The sequence below is a fragment of the Lepidochelys kempii genome, chromosome 5 (genome assembly GCF_965140285.1).
Source record: "Lepidochelys kempii isolate rLepKem1 chromosome 5, rLepKem1.hap1, whole genome shotgun sequence".
Lineage (NCBI taxonomy): Eukaryota > Metazoa > Chordata > Testudines > Cheloniidae > Lepidochelys > Lepidochelys kempii.
In genome coordinates, this window is record NC_136384.1 from 60,655,723 (window position 1) to 60,673,880 (window position 18,158).

An 18,158-nucleotide genomic window follows, 5' to 3' on the forward strand; every position below is an offset into this window, starting at 1 on the left:
AACAAGTATAAATTGTCATAGGAGCCATGATAATTTACACTAGTTAAGGATCTGCCCCGTTAGTCTACAGCAGACCTGTGAAGAGATGACCAGTTGTTTGTAATTTGATATGTTTGCATAAATATTCCAGAACTGCTGACACATCTCATTACAAACTCCTGTGCAAATTACACACCACTATCAAACTTAAGTCCTTTTGGGTTTCTTACAAACCCCAGACAATTTCTGTGTTCTCCCTTGTCTAGGTCATTACTGAAGACTGGACCTAACACAGATCCTTTCAACATCCTCAAAAATAATTGTTAGCAAGGTAAATAATACTACAACCAAAACTACCTGCAGGTTGGATTGCCCATCTATCTGATATGGACTCAGCCAGGATTTTTATTTTAACTCCACTAGAGATAATAGATTCTGAAGAAAATGAAGAATATCAACAGAAACATCATTAATAAAAAGAAAAAAACAAAAATATTTTCGTAATGATAGATTTGAAGTCCTCCTAGATTCTGTGCTCCATCATTTGTTCTAGCATACCAAACAGAGGAAATATACATCTCAAAGTAAAACTCATATGTCTTTCTAAGTGTAAATTCCATCTTCCAGTCAGTTTGCTCCTTTGGAAAAAAATATTTACTACAGAAGCTATAGCTGCATCTACCTTTGGGACCAAAGCAAAGATCATATTTGTCTTGCTGAAGTCTGTACAACTTCAAACGCTGTCTATTAAGATGATGCACCTTGTAAATTTGATCCTATTTTCCTTTTATTATGCTTTCTAGAAAAGGATGTAAAGTAAAAGATTTCTTCTTTTTAAACTGTGAAAGGAAGACCTTTGCAAATCTTTTTGGTCCCCTGAGGCAAAGCTTGTAAACCTAAGGGCTTGACAACGTTGCCCAGGGTGTTTCAAAGCGCTCCACTGGAAAAGCTTTTCTTGGAACTCATTATCAGATCTGTCCAAAGTTCACCTTTCTCAGTGGAATGGAAAAAAGGTGAGAGAAAGATGAAAGTGTGTTAGATGTTTTTGATTTTTAAAAGTCTCAACAAGAGGCTTCTGAAAAGCCAGAAGAAAGAGAGAAAACGCATCTTAAAGATGGAAGGAAAATGCAATTTGTCAGTGTATTCTTCATTCTAAATAAGGATCTCACACTTAACCCTGACTGCTACTGAATGTTCCAGGTTCCTTCAAATAGAACACACCTCCTGTGATGCTGAATGTACTAGGTATGTCTGAACATTCCAGTGATTTCAATTGAATGTAAATAGATGAGAGCAGGTGTGGTGAAAGACCAGCAAGGAAAGGGTTAATTATATCCACCTCCTACTAGAGAGCCCTGATGGCCAAACCTACCTTTTTCTGAAACCATAATGACATTGCTGGAAGTAAGCGCAGATACTTGGGGCAGGGAATATATATTCAGCATCTGCTAGGAAAAAATGCTGCTTCTTTTCTCAAAAAGATAAGAAATATTGACTTGCTCTGTTGACACTACAATTTGATGGTCAAAGCGCTTTCATATTCTATTTTTAGTGGTTTATGACTTTTCCCCAAAAAATGCTTTTTGGTAGAAATTCCTCTTGCTTATTCACCTCTAAGAAGTATATTGTTTTAGCAAGTCTAAAAGCAAAATCTATATATTGTTGAGTTGTTGGTGCACAAATCAAGTACTTATATCAGTTAAATCATTTTTCAGATTCCTTATCTGTGATTGGATAATTGAAGTATATTTTGAATTTAAGCTTAAAACATGGTATGTATGTAGTCCTCAGTGAGGAATACCTGCCTTTGCAATGTTTGTAAATAAAGTAGTCAAGAAATAAACCTATGAAGAATTTAAAAAGCATACTGAAAATAAATTATAATAGAGAATGCAATACATAGATCATTTTTGTTCATCTGCGTGAAACAATTTGGGGAATTTAACCTATTGAATACAGTCCAGAGGATTCCAGACACAGAACTCTCAAACTGAAGTCACAGAATTGTCCAGATCACCTCAGTACAATTTCTACAGCCATCTCCCTACAGAGTTCACTTTGGTTCAATGTGCCCCTTGGTGCTATTGTCTGCCATGGGGTTATCATCAGAGAGTACTGGTGGGCAGTACTTCCCTGTAACATCTATTTTCAATCGCCTAAATTGATCTTCTAAGCTTTCCATTGTTCACTCTGCAAAGAAACTTGTCTTGTTGGCAGCTAGAAGTGTGAACCACATGTCTTTCTTTTCTTCACTGTTCTTTTTTTGGTTCACAAGCAACCTCCTACCAAAAGCAGAATCTGTGGAAGAGACTACATCCAAGCAATAATGCTATGAAAAAGTATGAAGAGAAGCCCAGGTGGCCACCTTGCAAATTTCCAATGTGGAAGCCTTCGACCTCTCCGCCCAAGAAGCAGCTATAGTACTAGTGTAATGAGCTTTACAAACCCTGGGAGCCTCTTTACCCTTAACTACATACGCCTCCCTAATACAATCCCTTAACCATCTAGCTAAGGAACTCTTAGAAGCCATTTGACCCCTCTTAAGACCCCCTAAGAGTACAAACAATCTGTCAGAAGATCTGAAATCTTTGATTCTTCTGAGATAAACCCTAAGTGTTCTTACATTCAATTTATGCAGCCATTGCTCTTTGTCATCGCTGGGTCTAGGGAAAAATGAGGGCCAAGAATCCTCCTGGTTTAGATAAAACTCAGATACCACCTTGGGGGGGGGAGGGGGGTGAAATGAGAAACTGTCCAAAGAACTACTTTATTTCTGATGGAACTTTACAAATGTTCTAAATATCAAGTCTGAAGTCCCCAGATGATATTCTGAACAAAGAACAACTAAACTTGTTATTACAACAGCCAAAAAATGTTCAGTTACTTCCTGGTATGACTTAAATACAAGGTTAATAAGGGCCTCTACAGATACTCAATATAGCCAAGAGGAAAAAGAAACAAATGTAGGGCCTCACTCTATTTGATGTCTGGGAAAACATCACATCAGTGCAATATTTGCTTTTTTATTTATTGCACAAATCCCCAAATTACCTACAGTGCTACTGCAAACTCTCAGTGAGCTAACACGTAAATTATTTTCTAAGCCCTCTAATAGGAAAGAAGATACTTCCAAAAAAGTACACAAAATGGCTGTTACCTTTCCCAGTCCTATACCACAAGCATGACATCTGCCAGCCTAAAATAAAGTATACTTGTTAGGTGTATTTAAGCCGTCCTTCTAATCAAGGCTTTATTAGTGAGACAGTGACCAAGATTAATCAGGATAATATAGGGCATTGACAGAGAAGATCTTGTTTCCCTTCTGGATTCTTGACAGAAAGCTGGAACAACTGTAAACATAGTTCTCATTCTCCCATATCAAATTATCTTTCAGGTAGCCACTACAACTGAGATTTCTGGCAATATGAACTGAAGATAATGCCAACTTTTACTTCTCAAACACTGTTTTCTTATTTCTCTGGCCATGCCTGCACTTCATATTTCTTCTTAGTACTCCAGATCACCTTAATCAGAACAGCAAGCCTGAAAATGAAGGTGTCAGCTAGTCACACTGCCCTAATCTGTATTAAATGTATCATCACATTTTTTTAATTGTTGATCAAAATTTTGTACTTCCTTTGGAACCAGGGGAGCCTTCCATCCCAGAATGCTGCCACTTCAGCTGATCTAATGACACTCACCTGCTCAGATATGGAAGCTAGAAACACCACTTAGGAGACAATATGAGTATAGAGACAGTCATTATAAATGAGTGGAAAAATTCAGGAAAAGGAAAGCTCAAACCATTCTGCATCAACAGTTTTATGTAAAGTTAAGGTTAGGTGTAAGTGTCTGCAGGGTCAGGACCTACATATACCTTATGGAAAACAGAACATTTCCTTCTTAACATTCCTTCTTTCAAAATATATATTGCTCTAAATAACTAGATAAAAGATGTTTCTGTACAAAATATATTTTGTTAAACACAATCGTGTTGTTTTCCTGTGTTCAGAGTTTCTTAGAGTAATTACACTTGTATCCAAGAGAACAGAAACAATACTACTCACAATTAATGTAGTTAAGTAAGGCATACCATTTCCTGCTAACAGGGAGAAAGTATGAAAGATTAAGGGTATGTGTACACTACAAAATTAGGTCGAATTTATAGAAGTCGAATTTTTAGAAAGCGATTTTATACAGTTGATTGTGCGTGTCCCCACTTAAAACCATTAAGTCGGCGGAGTGCGTCCACAGTACCGAGGCCAGCATCGATTTCCAGAGCATTGCACTGTGGGTAGCTATCCCACAGTTCCTGCAGTCTCCGCCACCCATTGGAATTCTGGGTTGAGATCCCAATGCCTGATGGGGCAAAAAACAATGTCGCGGATGGTTCAGGGTACATGTCGTCAGGCCCCCCTCCCTCCCTGATAGCAACGGCAGACAATTTTTTCGAGCCTTTTTTCCTGGGTTACCCGTGCAGACGCCATACCACTGCAAGCATGGAGCCCGCTCAGCTCACTGTCACCATCCATCTCCTGGGTGCTGGCAGACGTGGGATTGCATTGCTACACAGCAGCAGCTCATTGCCCTGTGGCAGCAGATAGTGCAGTACGATTAGTAGCCATCCTCGTCATCTCCTGGGTGCTCTTGGCCGGCCTCGGTGAGGTCGGTTGGGGCGCCTGGGCAGACATGGGTGCTTCTGGCAGACATCGGTAAGGTCTGTCGGGGTGTCTGGGTAGACATGGGTGCTTCTGGCAGACCTCGGTAAGGTCTGTCAGGGATTCCTGCGCATAAATGGGAGTGGCTCAGGTCATTCTCTTCTTTAAGTTTTGTCTAATGGAGATTCAGTCCTGCCTGGAATATTGGCAGAGGGATAGCTCAGTGGTTTGAGCATGGGCCTGCTAAACCCAGGGTTGTGAGTTCAATCCTTGACGGGGCCATTCTGCATTAGGCTGCTCTCCCAGCCAGCAGCACCATCTGCTGCCAGCCTACCCCTTGCTCCCTCCGTGAAAGCAACAGCTGACAATCGTTTCACGCCTTTTTCTGTGCGGGCGCCATATTGCTGTCCACATTGTCATCCACCCGCTGCTTCCGCTGCCACTCTGCTCTCCTGCTCACGCCATATGACAGAAAGCATGGAGCCCACTCAGATCACTGCGGCAGTTCTAACTGCTTTAAACACCATGAGCATTATCATGCAGTATATGCAGATCCAGAACCTGCAAAATAGGCAAGGAGGCAACGGCAGCGCGGTGAGGAGAGTGATGAGGACATGGACACAGACTTCTCTCAAAGTACAGGCCCTGGCAATTTGGACATCCTGGTGGCAATGGGGCAGGCTCATGCCATGGAATGCCAATTCTGGGGCCGGGAAACAAGCAAAGACTGGTGGGACCGCATAGTGTTGCAGGTCTGGGACGATTCCCAATGGCTGTGAAACTTCCATATGCGTAAGGGCACTTTCATGGAACTTTGTGACTTGCTTTCCCCTGCCCTGAAGCACAAGAAAACCAAGATGAGAGCAGCCCTCACAGTTCACAAGTGAGTGGTGATAGCTCTCTGGAAGCTTGCAATGCCTGACAGCTACGGTCAGTCGGGAATCAATTTGGAGTGGGCAAATCTACTGTGGGGGCTGCTGTGACGCAAGTAGCCCACGCAATCAAAGATCTGCTGCTATCAAGAGTAGTGACTCTGGGAAATGTGCAGGTCATAGTGGATGGCTTTGCTGCAATGGGATTCCCTAACTGTGGTGGGGCAATAGACGGAACGCATATCCCTATCTTGGGACCGGAGCACCAAGGCAGCCAGTACATAAACCGCAAGGGGTACTTTTCAGTGGTGCTGCAAGCACTGGTGGTTCACAAGGGGCGTTTCACCAACATCAACATGGGATGGTCAGGAAAGGTACATGATGCTTGCATCTTCAGGAACTCTGGTCTGTTTGAACAGCTGCAGGAAGGAACTTACTTTCCAGACCAGAAAATAACCGTTGGGGATGTTGAAATGCCTATAGTTATCCTTGGGGACCCAGCCTACCCCTTAATGGCATGGCTCATGAAGCCATACACAGGCATCCTGGACAGTAGTAAGGAGCTGTTCAACTATAGGCTGAGCAAGTGCAGAATGGAGGCAGAATGTGCATTTGGATGTTTAAAAGCACGCTGGCACAGTTTACTGACTCCGTTAGACCTCAGCGAAACCAATATTCCCATTGTTATTACTGCTTGCTGTGTGCTCCACAATATCTGTGAGAGTAAGGGGGAGATGTTTACAGCAGGGTGGGAGGTTGAGGCAAATCGTCTGGCTACTGATTACGCGCAGCCAGACACCAGTTAGAAGAGCGGTTAGAAGAGCACGGCAGGGTGCGCTGCGCATGAGAAAAGCTTTGAAAACCAGTTTCATGGCTGACAAGTATACGGTGTGACAATTCTGTTTGTTTCCTGATAGAAACCCGCCCCCCTTGGTTCACTCTACTTCCCTGTAAGCCAACCGACCTCCCCTCCCCCATTTGATCACCGCTTGCAGAGGCAATAAAGTCACTGTTGTTTCAAATTCATGCATTCTTTTTTAATTTGTCACACAAATAGGGGGATAACTGCCAAGGTAACCTGGGAGGGGCGGGAGAAGGAGGGAAGGACAAGGCCAAACTGCACTTCAAAACTTATTGGATGCCAGCTTTCTGTTGCTTGGGCAGTCCTCTGGGGTGGAGTGGTTGGGTGCCCGGAGGCCCCCACACCGCGTTCTTGGGCATCTGGGTGAAGAGGCTATGGAACTTGGGGAGGAGGGCAGTTGGTTACACAGGGGCTGCAGTGGCAGTCTGTGCTCCTGCTGCCTTTCCTGCATCTCTACTGTACACTGGAGCATATCAGTTTGATCCCCCAGTAGCGTCAGCATTGCATCCTGCCTCCTCTCATCATGTTGACGCCACCTCTCCTCTTGCTCATCCCTCCTGTCCTTGCATTCATTTTGTGCTTTCCTGGACTCTGACATTGTCTCCCTCAATGCATTGAGCTGGACTCTTTCAGCGTGGGAGGCCTGCATGAGCTCAGAGAACATTTCATTGCGAGTGCATTTTTTTGGCTTCTAATCTTTGATAGCCTCTGGGACAGAGATGATACGTGGAGCGAAGAAACATTTGTAGCTGCGGGAGGGGAAAAAGGGAGATTAGTCTTTAAAAAGAGAAATTTTAGAGAACAATGGGTAGACTCTTTCACAGTGAACCAAGCTGTTAACATTACGTAGCATGTGTGCTTTCTTTACAAGGTCGCATTTTGCCTCTTATATCAAGGGCCTGCCGGTATGGTGCGATCACACACGCAGGGCCAGCGGGCAACAGAATTTGGCTTGCAGATAGACATGGTAAGCCACAGTCTTTTGGCTTCTTTAACCTTCCTAACATGTGAAAATGGTTTCAAACAGCAGCACCCTCATTTCACATACGAAGCACCCGTTGGGTTGGCCCTTTAAAATGGGTTGACCCTTTAAAAGGAGGGGCTGCGGTTTTCAGGTTAACGTGCAGCACAAACCTAACTGATCCCCCCAACACACACACTCAATTCTCTGGGATGATTGCTTCACCCCTCCCGCCACTGCGGGGATGATTTCTGTTCAGTCACAGGCAAACAGCCCAACAGGAACGGACACCTCTTAATGTCCCTGTCATAAACATAAAGGGAAGGGTAACCATCTTTCTGTATACAGAACTATAAAATCCCTCCTGGCCAGAGGCAAAACCCTTTCACCTGTAAAGGGTTAAGAAGCTAAGATAACCTGGCTGGCACCTGACTAAAATGACCAATGAGGAGACAAGATACTTTAAAAGCGGGGGGGGGGGGGAGAGGAGGGAAACAAAGGGTCTGTCTGTCTGTGTGATGCTTTTGCTGGGACCAGGTCAGGAATGCTCTTCAGAACTTCTGTTAAGTTAGTAAGTAATCTAGCTAGAAATGCGTTAGATTTCCTTTTGTTAAATGGCTGGTAAAGTAGGTTGTGCTGAATGGAATGTATATTCCTGTTTTGTGTCTTTTTGTAACTTAAGGTTTTGCCTAGAGCAATTCTCTGTGTTTTGAATCTGATTACCCTGTAAGGTATTTACCATCCTGATTTTACAGAGGTGATTCTTTTACTTTTTCTTGAATTAAAATTCTTCTTTTAAGAACCTGATTGCTTTTTCATTGTTCTTAAGATCCAAGGGTTTGGGTCTGTGTTCACCTATGCAAATTGGTGAGGATTTTTATCAAGCCTTCCCCAGGGCTCTTTCCCTGTTCTTTGTTTAACATGCTTGGTGGTGGCAGCATAGGGTTCAAGGACAAGGCAAAGTTTGTAACTTGAGGAAGTTTTTAACCTAAGCTGGTAAGGATAAGCTTAGGGGATCTTTCATGCAGGTCCCCACATCTGTACCCTAGAGTTCAGAGTGGGGAAGGAACCTTGACAGTCCTCTTAATAAAATTTCCCTGTTTCAACCAGGTGACCATGAATGATATCACTCTCCTGAGGATAACACAGAGAGATAAAGAACGGATGTTGCTTGAATGCCAGCAAACACCAGGACCATATGCTGCCATGCTTTGTTATGCAATGATTCCAGACTACATGCTGCTGGCCTGCCGTGATAAAATGTCCTACCATGCAAGACGGAATAAGGCTGCCCTCCCCAGAAACCTTTTGCAAAGGCTTTGGGAGTACATCCAGGAGACCTTCACTGAGATGTCCCTGGAGGATTTCCGCTCCATCCCCAGACATGTTAACAGACTTTTCCAGTAGCTGTACTGGCCCCAAATGCATCCCAAGTCTTCAGGGCAAATTAATCATTAAACACGCTTGCTTTAAACTGTGTACTATATTTACAAAGGTACACTCACCAGAGGTCCCTTCTCTGCCTTCTAGGTCCAGGAGCCTGCGTTTGGTGGGTTGGGAGGGTACTAGGTCCAGGGTGAGAAACAGTTTCTGGCTGTTGGGGAAAACGGTTTCTCCACTTGCTTGCTGTGCTTCAACCTCCTCCTCCTCCTCCTCATCCCCAAAATCCACATCCCTGTTGCATGAGAGTCCACTGACAGAGTCCATGCACAGGGCTGGGGTAGTTGTAGGGGGACCCCCTAGAATGGCATGCAGCTCATCATAGAAGCGGCATGTCTGGGGCTCTGACCCGGAGCAGCCGTTTGCCTCTCTGCTTCTTTGGTAGGCTTGCCTGAGCTCCTTAAGTTTCACATGGTCCCTGTTATAGCCTCTGTCCTTCATGCCCTTGGAGTTTTTTTCAAATATTTTGGCATTTCATGTTTTCGAATGGATTCATCTCCCCATACAGCGATCAGATCCAGTACCTCCCGTTTGATCCATGCTGGAGCTCTTTTGCGATTCTGGGACTACATGGTCACCTGTGCTGAAGAGCTCTGCATGGTCACCTGTGCTGATGAGCTCGCCACACTGGCCAAACAGGAAATGAAATTCAAAAGTTCCCGGGGCTTTTCCTGTCTACCTGGCCAGTGCATCTGAGTTGAGAGTGCTGTCCAGAGCGATCACAATGGAGCACTCTGGGATAGCTCCTGGAGGCCAATACCATTGAATTGCGTCCACACTACCCCAAATTGGACCCAGCAAGGTTGATTTCAGTGCTAATCAACTCATCGGGGAGGAGGACAGAAGGTACTGGAGGTACTGGATCTGATCGCTGTATGGGGAGAAGAATCCATGCAGGCAGAACTCCATTCCAAAAGTTGAAATGCCAGTATATTTGCCAAAATCTCCAAGGTCAGTATGGGCAGAGGCTACAACAGGGACACACAGCAGTGCCGTGTGAAAGTTAAGGAGCTGAGGCAAGCCTACCAAAAAACAAAGGATGCAAACGGTTGCTCCGAGTCAGAGCCCCATACATGCCACTTCTATGATGAGCTGCATGCAATTCTAGCCGGGGGGGCCCTAGGACAAACCCACCACTGTCCGTGGACACCTGCAAGGGGGGAATCGCACACAACAGGGATGAGGAAGATGAGGAGGAAGAGGAGGTTGAGGATAGTACACAGCAGGCAAGTGGAGAATCCCTTCTCCCCGGCAGCCAGGAACTGGGGTTGGATTGTGCTACACATTCACCTGAAAACCACAGCCCCTCCTTTTAAATGGCCAACTCAATGGGCTTTGCTTGGTATGGGAAAGGAGGGCGCTGCTGTTTGAAACCGTTCCCACATGTTACGAAGATTGAAGAAGCCGAAACCCTTTGCCTTACCATGGCCGCCTGAAAGCCGAATTCTATTGCCCAGCCAAGTGTGTGTGATGTCTCATACCAAACCAGCAGGCACTCAAATATAAGAGGCAAAATGTGACCTTGTACCAAAAGCACATGTGCTATGTGATGTGAATCGCTTGATTCAGTATGAAATAGTGCTCCCTTTGTTCTCTAAAATGTATCTTTTTAAATACTACTCTCCCTTTTTTTCCTGCCGCAGCTACAAATGTTTCTACGATCCCCCTATCATCTCCGTCCCAGAGGCTAGCACAGATTAGAAAGCGAAAAAAATGCACTCGTGATGACATGTTCTCAGAGCTCATGCAGTCTTTCCAGACTGAAAGAGCTCAGCAGAACGTGTGGAAGCAAACAATGGCAAAGTCCAGGAAAGCATTAAATGAACGCAATGAGAAGGAGGAGGAGCATGGTGAGAGGAGGCAGGATGCAATGTTGAGGCTAACGGATGAGCAAACTGACATGCTTAGGCATCTGGAGGAGCTGCAGGAAAGGCAGCAGGAGCACAGACCACCACTGCAGCCCCTGTATAACTGCCTGTCCTCCTCCCCAAGTTCCATATCCTCCTCACCCAGATGCCCAAGAATGCGGGGGGGGAGGGGGGAGGAAGGCTACGGGCACTCAGCCACTCCATCCCAGATGATTGCGCAAGCAAGAGAAGGATATCATTCAATAAGTTTTGAACTGTAGTGTGGCCTTGTCCTCCCCTCCTCCACCACCCCACCCGGTGCTTCCCTCCTCACCCACCCCTCCAGGCTACCTTGTGAGTTTTCCCCCTATTTGTGTGATGAAGAATGCATGACTTTGAAATAATAATGACTTTATTGCCTCTAAAAGCGGTAATTGAAGGTGGGAGGTTGGTTGGCTTACAGGGAAGTAGAGTCAACTAAGGGAGCGGGTTTTCATCAAGAAGAAACAAACAGAACTACCACACCGTAGCCTGGACAGTCATGAAACTAGTTTTCAAAGCTTCTCTGATGCGCAGGGTGCCCAGCTGTGCTCTTGTAATCACCCTGGTGTCTGGCTGCACGTAATCGGCTGGTAATACGAACCTCATAGACTCAACCTGCCCCATTACCACCATGATGTCCAAATTGCTGGGTCCCATGCTTTGAGAGAAATCTGCGTCCATGTCCTCATCACTATCGTAATCGCACTGTCATCGCCTCCTCACCTGCTTTTGCAGGTTCTGCTCATACTGCAGGATAAAGCGTGAGGTGTTTACAATGCTCACAACAGCAGCAGTGAGCTGAGCGGGCTCCATGCTTGCCATAGTATGCAGGAGAGCAGAGTGGCAGTGGAAGCAGTGGATGATGACAGTTAGCAGTCCAACTGCACTGTCTGCTGACAGAAGTATGGCATCTGCACGGAAAAAAGGCATGAAACGATTGTCTGCCGTTACTTTCACGGAGAGAGGGACAACTGACGACATGTACCCAAAACCACCTGCAACAATGTTTTTTCCCCATCAGACATTGGGAAGTCAACCCAGAATTCTAATGGGCAGCGGAGACTGCTGAAACTGTGGGATAGCTACCCACAGTGCAACACTCCGAAAGTCGATGCTAGCCACAGTACTGTGGATGCACTTCGCCGACTTAATGCGCTTAGTGGGGACACACACAATCGACTGTATAAAATTGCTTCCTAAAAATCGACTTCTTAAATTTGACCTAATTTCGTAGTGTAGACATACCCTAATAAGTGCATGAGGTAAAGAAGCTGGGAAGGGGAACATATTATAGGCACACCATTTTCTCAGCTGGTGGATTTTCTTCATCTCATTTGCCATTTTGCAGGGTTACACATTTTCTTCATCTGATATTTCTGGAGATAGTCCAGCAATAAAATAAAGAAAGGGAAATAAAGACCTGATTCTGCAAATATTTACTTCTGGGCAAAGTGCTTATTGCTATGAGATGTCCCACTGAAGTCAATGGAACAACTCAGTAGTGTTTGCAGGATCAAGCTATAAATTAAAACAACTACATTTACATGAAAACTATTTTAAATGCACATTACATTGACCTAAAATTAATGTTCAAAGTTCAGTGCTTTTCCTCACTGAAATTGCAGCCTCCATGGAACAAGCTCAGGAATATTCACAGCAGTGGAAACTGCCATATATTTTGTTTTTATATATATACATATAAAATGTTTGTTAGGCAACACCAGCGTATTTCACTCCATTATCAGAAATAATTATAATATAATCACATCTTTTACATCAATTCAAGTATCAATTCTTTCCCACAAAATCTACAATTTAAATGTACATCTACATTATTTTAAATACATATTTAATGAGATGTTGCAAGATATTTGTTTATATGGTGGGAGATTGGAGGAAAAATGCAAACATACAGCAATTTATTTTCATAATCCTGCAAATTTAATTTAATTTGGAATTCATACAAAGTGATTCTTTTCTACAAACTGAAAAGAAAACAGTATGTGAGGAAAATTACACATTACCTTGAACATTTTTGTTCTTCTCAGTGAAACAAGGCAATAACAGAATTTCTGCAGAGAGTTCTTCAACTCTTTCTTCCATAAACAAAAAGAGTTTTATAAGCTGAGAAAGACGTTTGAGTTGATACAATGTTAAACAGAAGTTCCTTCCTTTTCTGAGGCATTCTTGGGTAGCTGTCCAAACAAAAAATCATAAAATTTATTTTATTTCTTAGATATTATGTAAAATATGCTTATGATAAAATTAAATTATATGAAAATACACTGTATAAAGTCAGTCTTATTATTTGTCATGACACAAGATAACCTAATATCATAGTCTGAACTGTGTAACTTCCCTTTTTAAAGGATCAGATCCTTGAATCCAGTGGAGATGCGCTCAGTGCACAAAGGAAATGGGGGAGAAAGGTGTGTAAAACTACTTTTCTGATCCTCCAGTCCTGGAGTAGGCTGGGAGTTGAAACAAACAAAGGACAAACCTAAAGGCTACCCTAAATTACAACAGTCAGAGAAGTCTCCTTGCAGGATCAGTTTGCCAGGCAAGGATCACCAAAGCAAGTTGCATTTCTGCTCCACCCATCTCCTGTCCCATTTCCAAAACATACATCTGAAGGGATGGGAGAGAAAGAAAAGGAGCAAGTGACATAAAACCAGCCACATCTGAGAAATCTCCTATTTCCATCTTTGGACAGTTTTCTTCAATTGCCTCAAAACTTGATTCCTCCATCAACCAAAATTTCATTGTATTCTACTCTTTGATCTTGATTATGACCCTTTAAAATTATTACAAATACAACATAATAAATCTCCTGTATCAATCAGATTATGGTAGATACCATAATCAAAGAACCATCAACACTGAGCTGATCATAACCCACAATAAGATTGTTACTCAGTAAACATCTTTGCAGATTGTAGTGGTTGCTTTTTTCTTTTTGTCCTTTCTGGTTTGATTCCAAACTAAAATAAAATTCACTAAGATGCACACATTATGTAAATTAATGTTTTTATAAATAAAATTATATATGATGCATGCAACCCAACCAATGTTTGCAAACATAAAAATTATTTTTGTAATTTCTTATCTTACATACAATAATATATTTTAAACTTTTCTTGTTTTCTCCACAGTAAATGCTGCCTCTTATTGGCAATGCTATTTAGATGAAGTGAGCTGTAGCTCACGAAAGCTTATGCTCAAATAAATTGGTTAGTCTCTAAGGTGCCACAAGTACTCCTTTTCTTTTTGTGAAAACACACAAGAAGGCCTTAAGATATATGCCAATTTTGCTTTATAACATATATTTATTTTACATAGTAATATCATCCAGAAGGTATAATGTTTTAGTGCTGACAATATTGTCTAAAACTAAAAACCAGGAAGTTCAGTCCCTATATTAATGTGATCACACAAAAAATCAGCTTTTGTTAATAGAGTTCATATTCCTTTGGTGTATCTCATTTACAAACGTCATATTACAAAGTAACTATGGAACTCCACATTTCACTATCCATTAGCTAATGCAGGTGGGGAACATTCCAGCTAAAAGTTTTAATTCAGAAAACATTCGTAGCAGTATTTTGCACACAAAAACATTGTGTTCCAAAAAATTGACTGAGCAAATAAAAAAAAAACCCTTTTACCATATATTAATAGTTTGGGACATCACATCAAAACACTGTCACTTGGCAAGTCACCTTTTCAATTTAACACTCTGCTTGCACAATACAGTTAATGAATATGACATCTGACGGAAAAGAGACATCAATCTAACTCTCCACAACCCTAAATATATGGGGTTTGAAAACAAGTGAAGCTGTCAGTGAACTAATATCAGCAAGCATTACACTCATACAACAGTTATTTTTTCTAGAAATTGAACATTTTATTTTCAATGGTTACAGCTTGAAACATATAATCACATCACATCAACCAGGGAACCCTGCTTGAGCATGGAGCCAGACTGTAGAAGGCTGTGTGATGGTTTTTATTTTGTTTTACTCAATCACACCGTTTTTAAAAAGTATTATTTAATATTTTTATTTTATAACTTTTGGAATGTAACATTTCAAAAAATGATAAAACTGTGCATGATGGGGTGTACCAGGTCCTTTGAGCCCCCATGGTCCTACCACACCTTGGCCCAGGAAAGGAGCAGTGAAAGTGGAACCTCCAGACCTAGAAAGGCTGCAGGGAAGCAACCAATCAGAGCACAGCAGGCTCAGTTAAAAGGAGTAGCAGATTCCTTTGAAGCAGAGATGGTTCTTAGCCATGGAGTTCAGCTGAGAATCCAAATGTGCCAAAGTTGGGGAGTGTTTGGATTTGGTGGCCCAATTTTGGACCCTTATATAGCAATAGAACAGAGCTATGAATTTTATATCCAGATCTGAACTCCCCCTAAATTCAGAATAAATGTTTTGGCATTAACAGTCACCCCTATACTTTTAAGAGTTGGATGAAAGGAAATATCATATTTGTATTTCAATTGCTAGTAGTGCTGCTGCTTCCTCCTCACGCCCTCCTCCCCACCAAAACAACAGATGATAATATTTGCATCACTGCATTGCCATTCTTAGGGGTCTGTGCTTCCAGCAGAACACATGCCGAAACCCTAATTTATTTCATCCTTGCTTGAAAATGTATAACTAAGTATAACTGAGTATAACGAATGTGATGATGTCTGAGTCTGCAGACAGCCAGAAACAACAGCTCTCAGAAGTGAGAACTGTACCATGCATCTCAATGGGATATTAAGTCCAAGACATATTGCTCTGGGGGAGCTTCATACTGCTGCCCCGTCTATAGAGGAGGGGAGAGGTCTCCACATCATTGCCACTGCAGGGGCCAGAGCCACAGATTGGGGACAGAGCTATAGAGGGCCCCATGTCACAACGTTTTTATAGCCCTGGGTTACCTTAATCCAGACCTGCCAATACCTCAGGTGCCTGATATCACATCACCCTCAGCTCTTCAATGAGCAGGAAGTAACAAATTCCTAAAAGCCAACACAATTACAAAACATTCCATACAATTATGTTATTCCAAAATATCTTCCCAAACTCTCAGAAGAGAACTCTGAACATTTTTTTCAATCTCAATGAGCATTTAAAATATATTTTAACTGGACCTTGAAGACAGAGTTCAAAGTTCTTGCAAACCATTAAAAAGGTGGAAGAAAACCTTAAAAAAATAAGCTAAGCTGTAGTGTATATGCAAAGTGATATTATATACTTTTTCAGATCACAGCATATTGTACTGTAAAACCAGCATTTTTTCTTTAGAGTTTAGAGGTTAAATATGTTCTACAGGCACTCCGACTCTGCTACGGTATTTAACAAAACCGTAACTGTAGAAAGAAGATGTTTGTAAATTTCCTAATCACTAATATAACTATTTCAAGGTGGCAGAAGGGGCTTAAATTAATTGGGACACTTCAGTATTATCAGAAAACAGAGAGGAAAAGATAGTATTCCTGTACCTGAAGGAAAATGTTATTTACACAAACTAAGAATGTAGCTCCTGCTCCATATTATAGAAGCAGGCATTATGATAGGGACATGAAACCAGAGACTAAGAATATGATACAGCTAACAGACAAAGAAGGTATAAAAGGATCCAATGTCTGGAAGTTGAAACTTGTGGAAGCTAGTATGGCCCCTATCAACTACAATCTGAGTAGGGATGAGAATGTACTTCCTTCTGTTGACTCTGAGGTGTAGAACAGCAAACGGATCCAAGATTACTTGCACGGAGTTGTTCACCTGTTGAGGTTGCTGACCACAAATCAGCCAGTCATCAAGGTAGATTTGAATCCCTTGCCTTCTCAGATGTACCTCCATGACTGTTAGGTACTTGGTGAAAACCCTCAGAGCCATGGAGCAGCCAAAGGGAAACACTCTGTATTGGTAATGAGGACTTTCCCACTAGGAACCTGAAACATTTCTTGTGGATGGATGAATTGCAGCATGGAAACTGGCATCTTTCAAGTCAAGAGCCATAAATCAGTCTTGAGGATCTCAGGTAGATGCTAAAGTCACCATCCTGAACTTGAAGTGACAGATAAATTTGAGTTGTCAGAGGTCCAGGTGAGGGCAGCAATCCTTTTTTGCATTTTGGACTAGGAAATAATGAGAATAAACCCCAGTGCCCCTGAATTCCACAGCTCTGAGTTGCAGAAGGAAGTCCACTTCCTTTCTGAGCAAAATCTCATTAAAAATGTCCTTGAAGAGAGACAGAAAAGGGAAGAAAGAATGAATGGGTAGGGAAGGATCGCAACCCCTTATTTACTGTTTCCAGGACTAACTGATCTGAGATTATTTAATTCCATGCCTCTCAGTAAGAAAACGGTTTCCTAATGGGGAAGAAGTTAAACTCAGATATTCTGAGCAACAATCAATTGCACCATCAAATCTGCTGGCAAAAGGTTGATGCAGGGTCTATGGTGGAAGAGGAAGTAGCAGAGGGTCGGACACATTGCCCACAGCAGTGTGAAAACAATGGTCTCTGCCTCAGCTAGTTCTGAGGTTTATACAGTCTCCTCCTAGGAGGTGCAGTGTAAATGCCCAGGGATCATGAGGGAGTTTATAAATCCTTTAATATGTAAAGGGCCTCATCAGTGTTCTTGTTGGAGATTACAGCTCTCGAAGGGGAAGGCCACTGTACCCAAGGCATCAAGGGTACTTTTAACTAGTCTGTGTGACCAGCTGACCCTCCAGGACTGGGGATTTGAGCTCTTCTCTGTGCTCCTGAGGGAGTGATACTTAGTCCCAATTCAAGAAGACACATTTAGCCAAGAGCAGTAGTACTTTGAAATGAGCATCTCTAAGCAGGCCAAGGAACACGTCTTACAACCAGGCATGCCCAGTATTTTTTTATCCTTGTCCCTAGAGTTATGTGGCTCCAGGCATCAGTGTTTATGAAAATAATTTAATGTAGTAATTTGTGTATTTGAAAATCATTTGCTTATCATTTTTTAAAGGTTAACTTTGTGGGATGGATTTAGTAATGGGAAAGGCATTGGCTTGTTTAACAATCCTAGTGAATAAGGTTGTCTGTTTTTCTAAAAGTCAGCGGCAGGGTAAGCTTTGTATACACACACTCACCCCACCCTGATCTTGGGAATTCCTCTAGTGACAAGGTGATAGTGAGACCCTGAGTCTGAGGGGCTGTGAGAGCCTGGGGGTCATTGAGTGTTCGGTGCATAAGAGAGTTTTTCATATTTTTCCCATCTGCCTCCGAATCCCCCAACACTCACTCATCCTTTTTTAGCTCTGTACTCTCTTCTGTCCCTTTTCAGAGAAAACAGTTACTCATCTTCTCATAACTGTTGTTCTTCGAGATGTGTTGTTCATATCCATTCCAATCAGGTGTGCAGCCGGAAGATTTTTCCCCTAGCAGTATCTGTAGGGTCAGCCTGGGCACCCCCTGGAGTCATGCCCTTATGGTGCTCAATATAGTGTCCTGCCGACCCGACCC

At 42.6% G+C, this 18,158-nt stretch overlaps 1 protein-coding gene across 13 annotated transcripts in view; it reads right to left on the reverse strand.

Annotated features, from left to right (window-relative positions):
• KIAA0825 (KIAA0825 ortholog) overlaps nt 1–18,158 on the reverse strand; it is a 419,202-nt gene that overhangs the window by 255,201 nt on the left and 145,843 nt on the right. For all 13 annotated transcript variants that reach the window (XR_012158966.2, XM_078852812.1, XM_073344493.1 and 10 more), the window contains one exon: nt 12,686–12,856. Coding sequence is in view for 12 of the 13 variants with exons in the window: in XM_078852812.1 (XP_078708938.1) it covers nt 12,686–12,856 (171 nt within the window). In the remaining variant the exon portion in view is untranslated. The remainder of the gene's footprint in view (nt 1–12,685; nt 12,857–18,158) is intronic.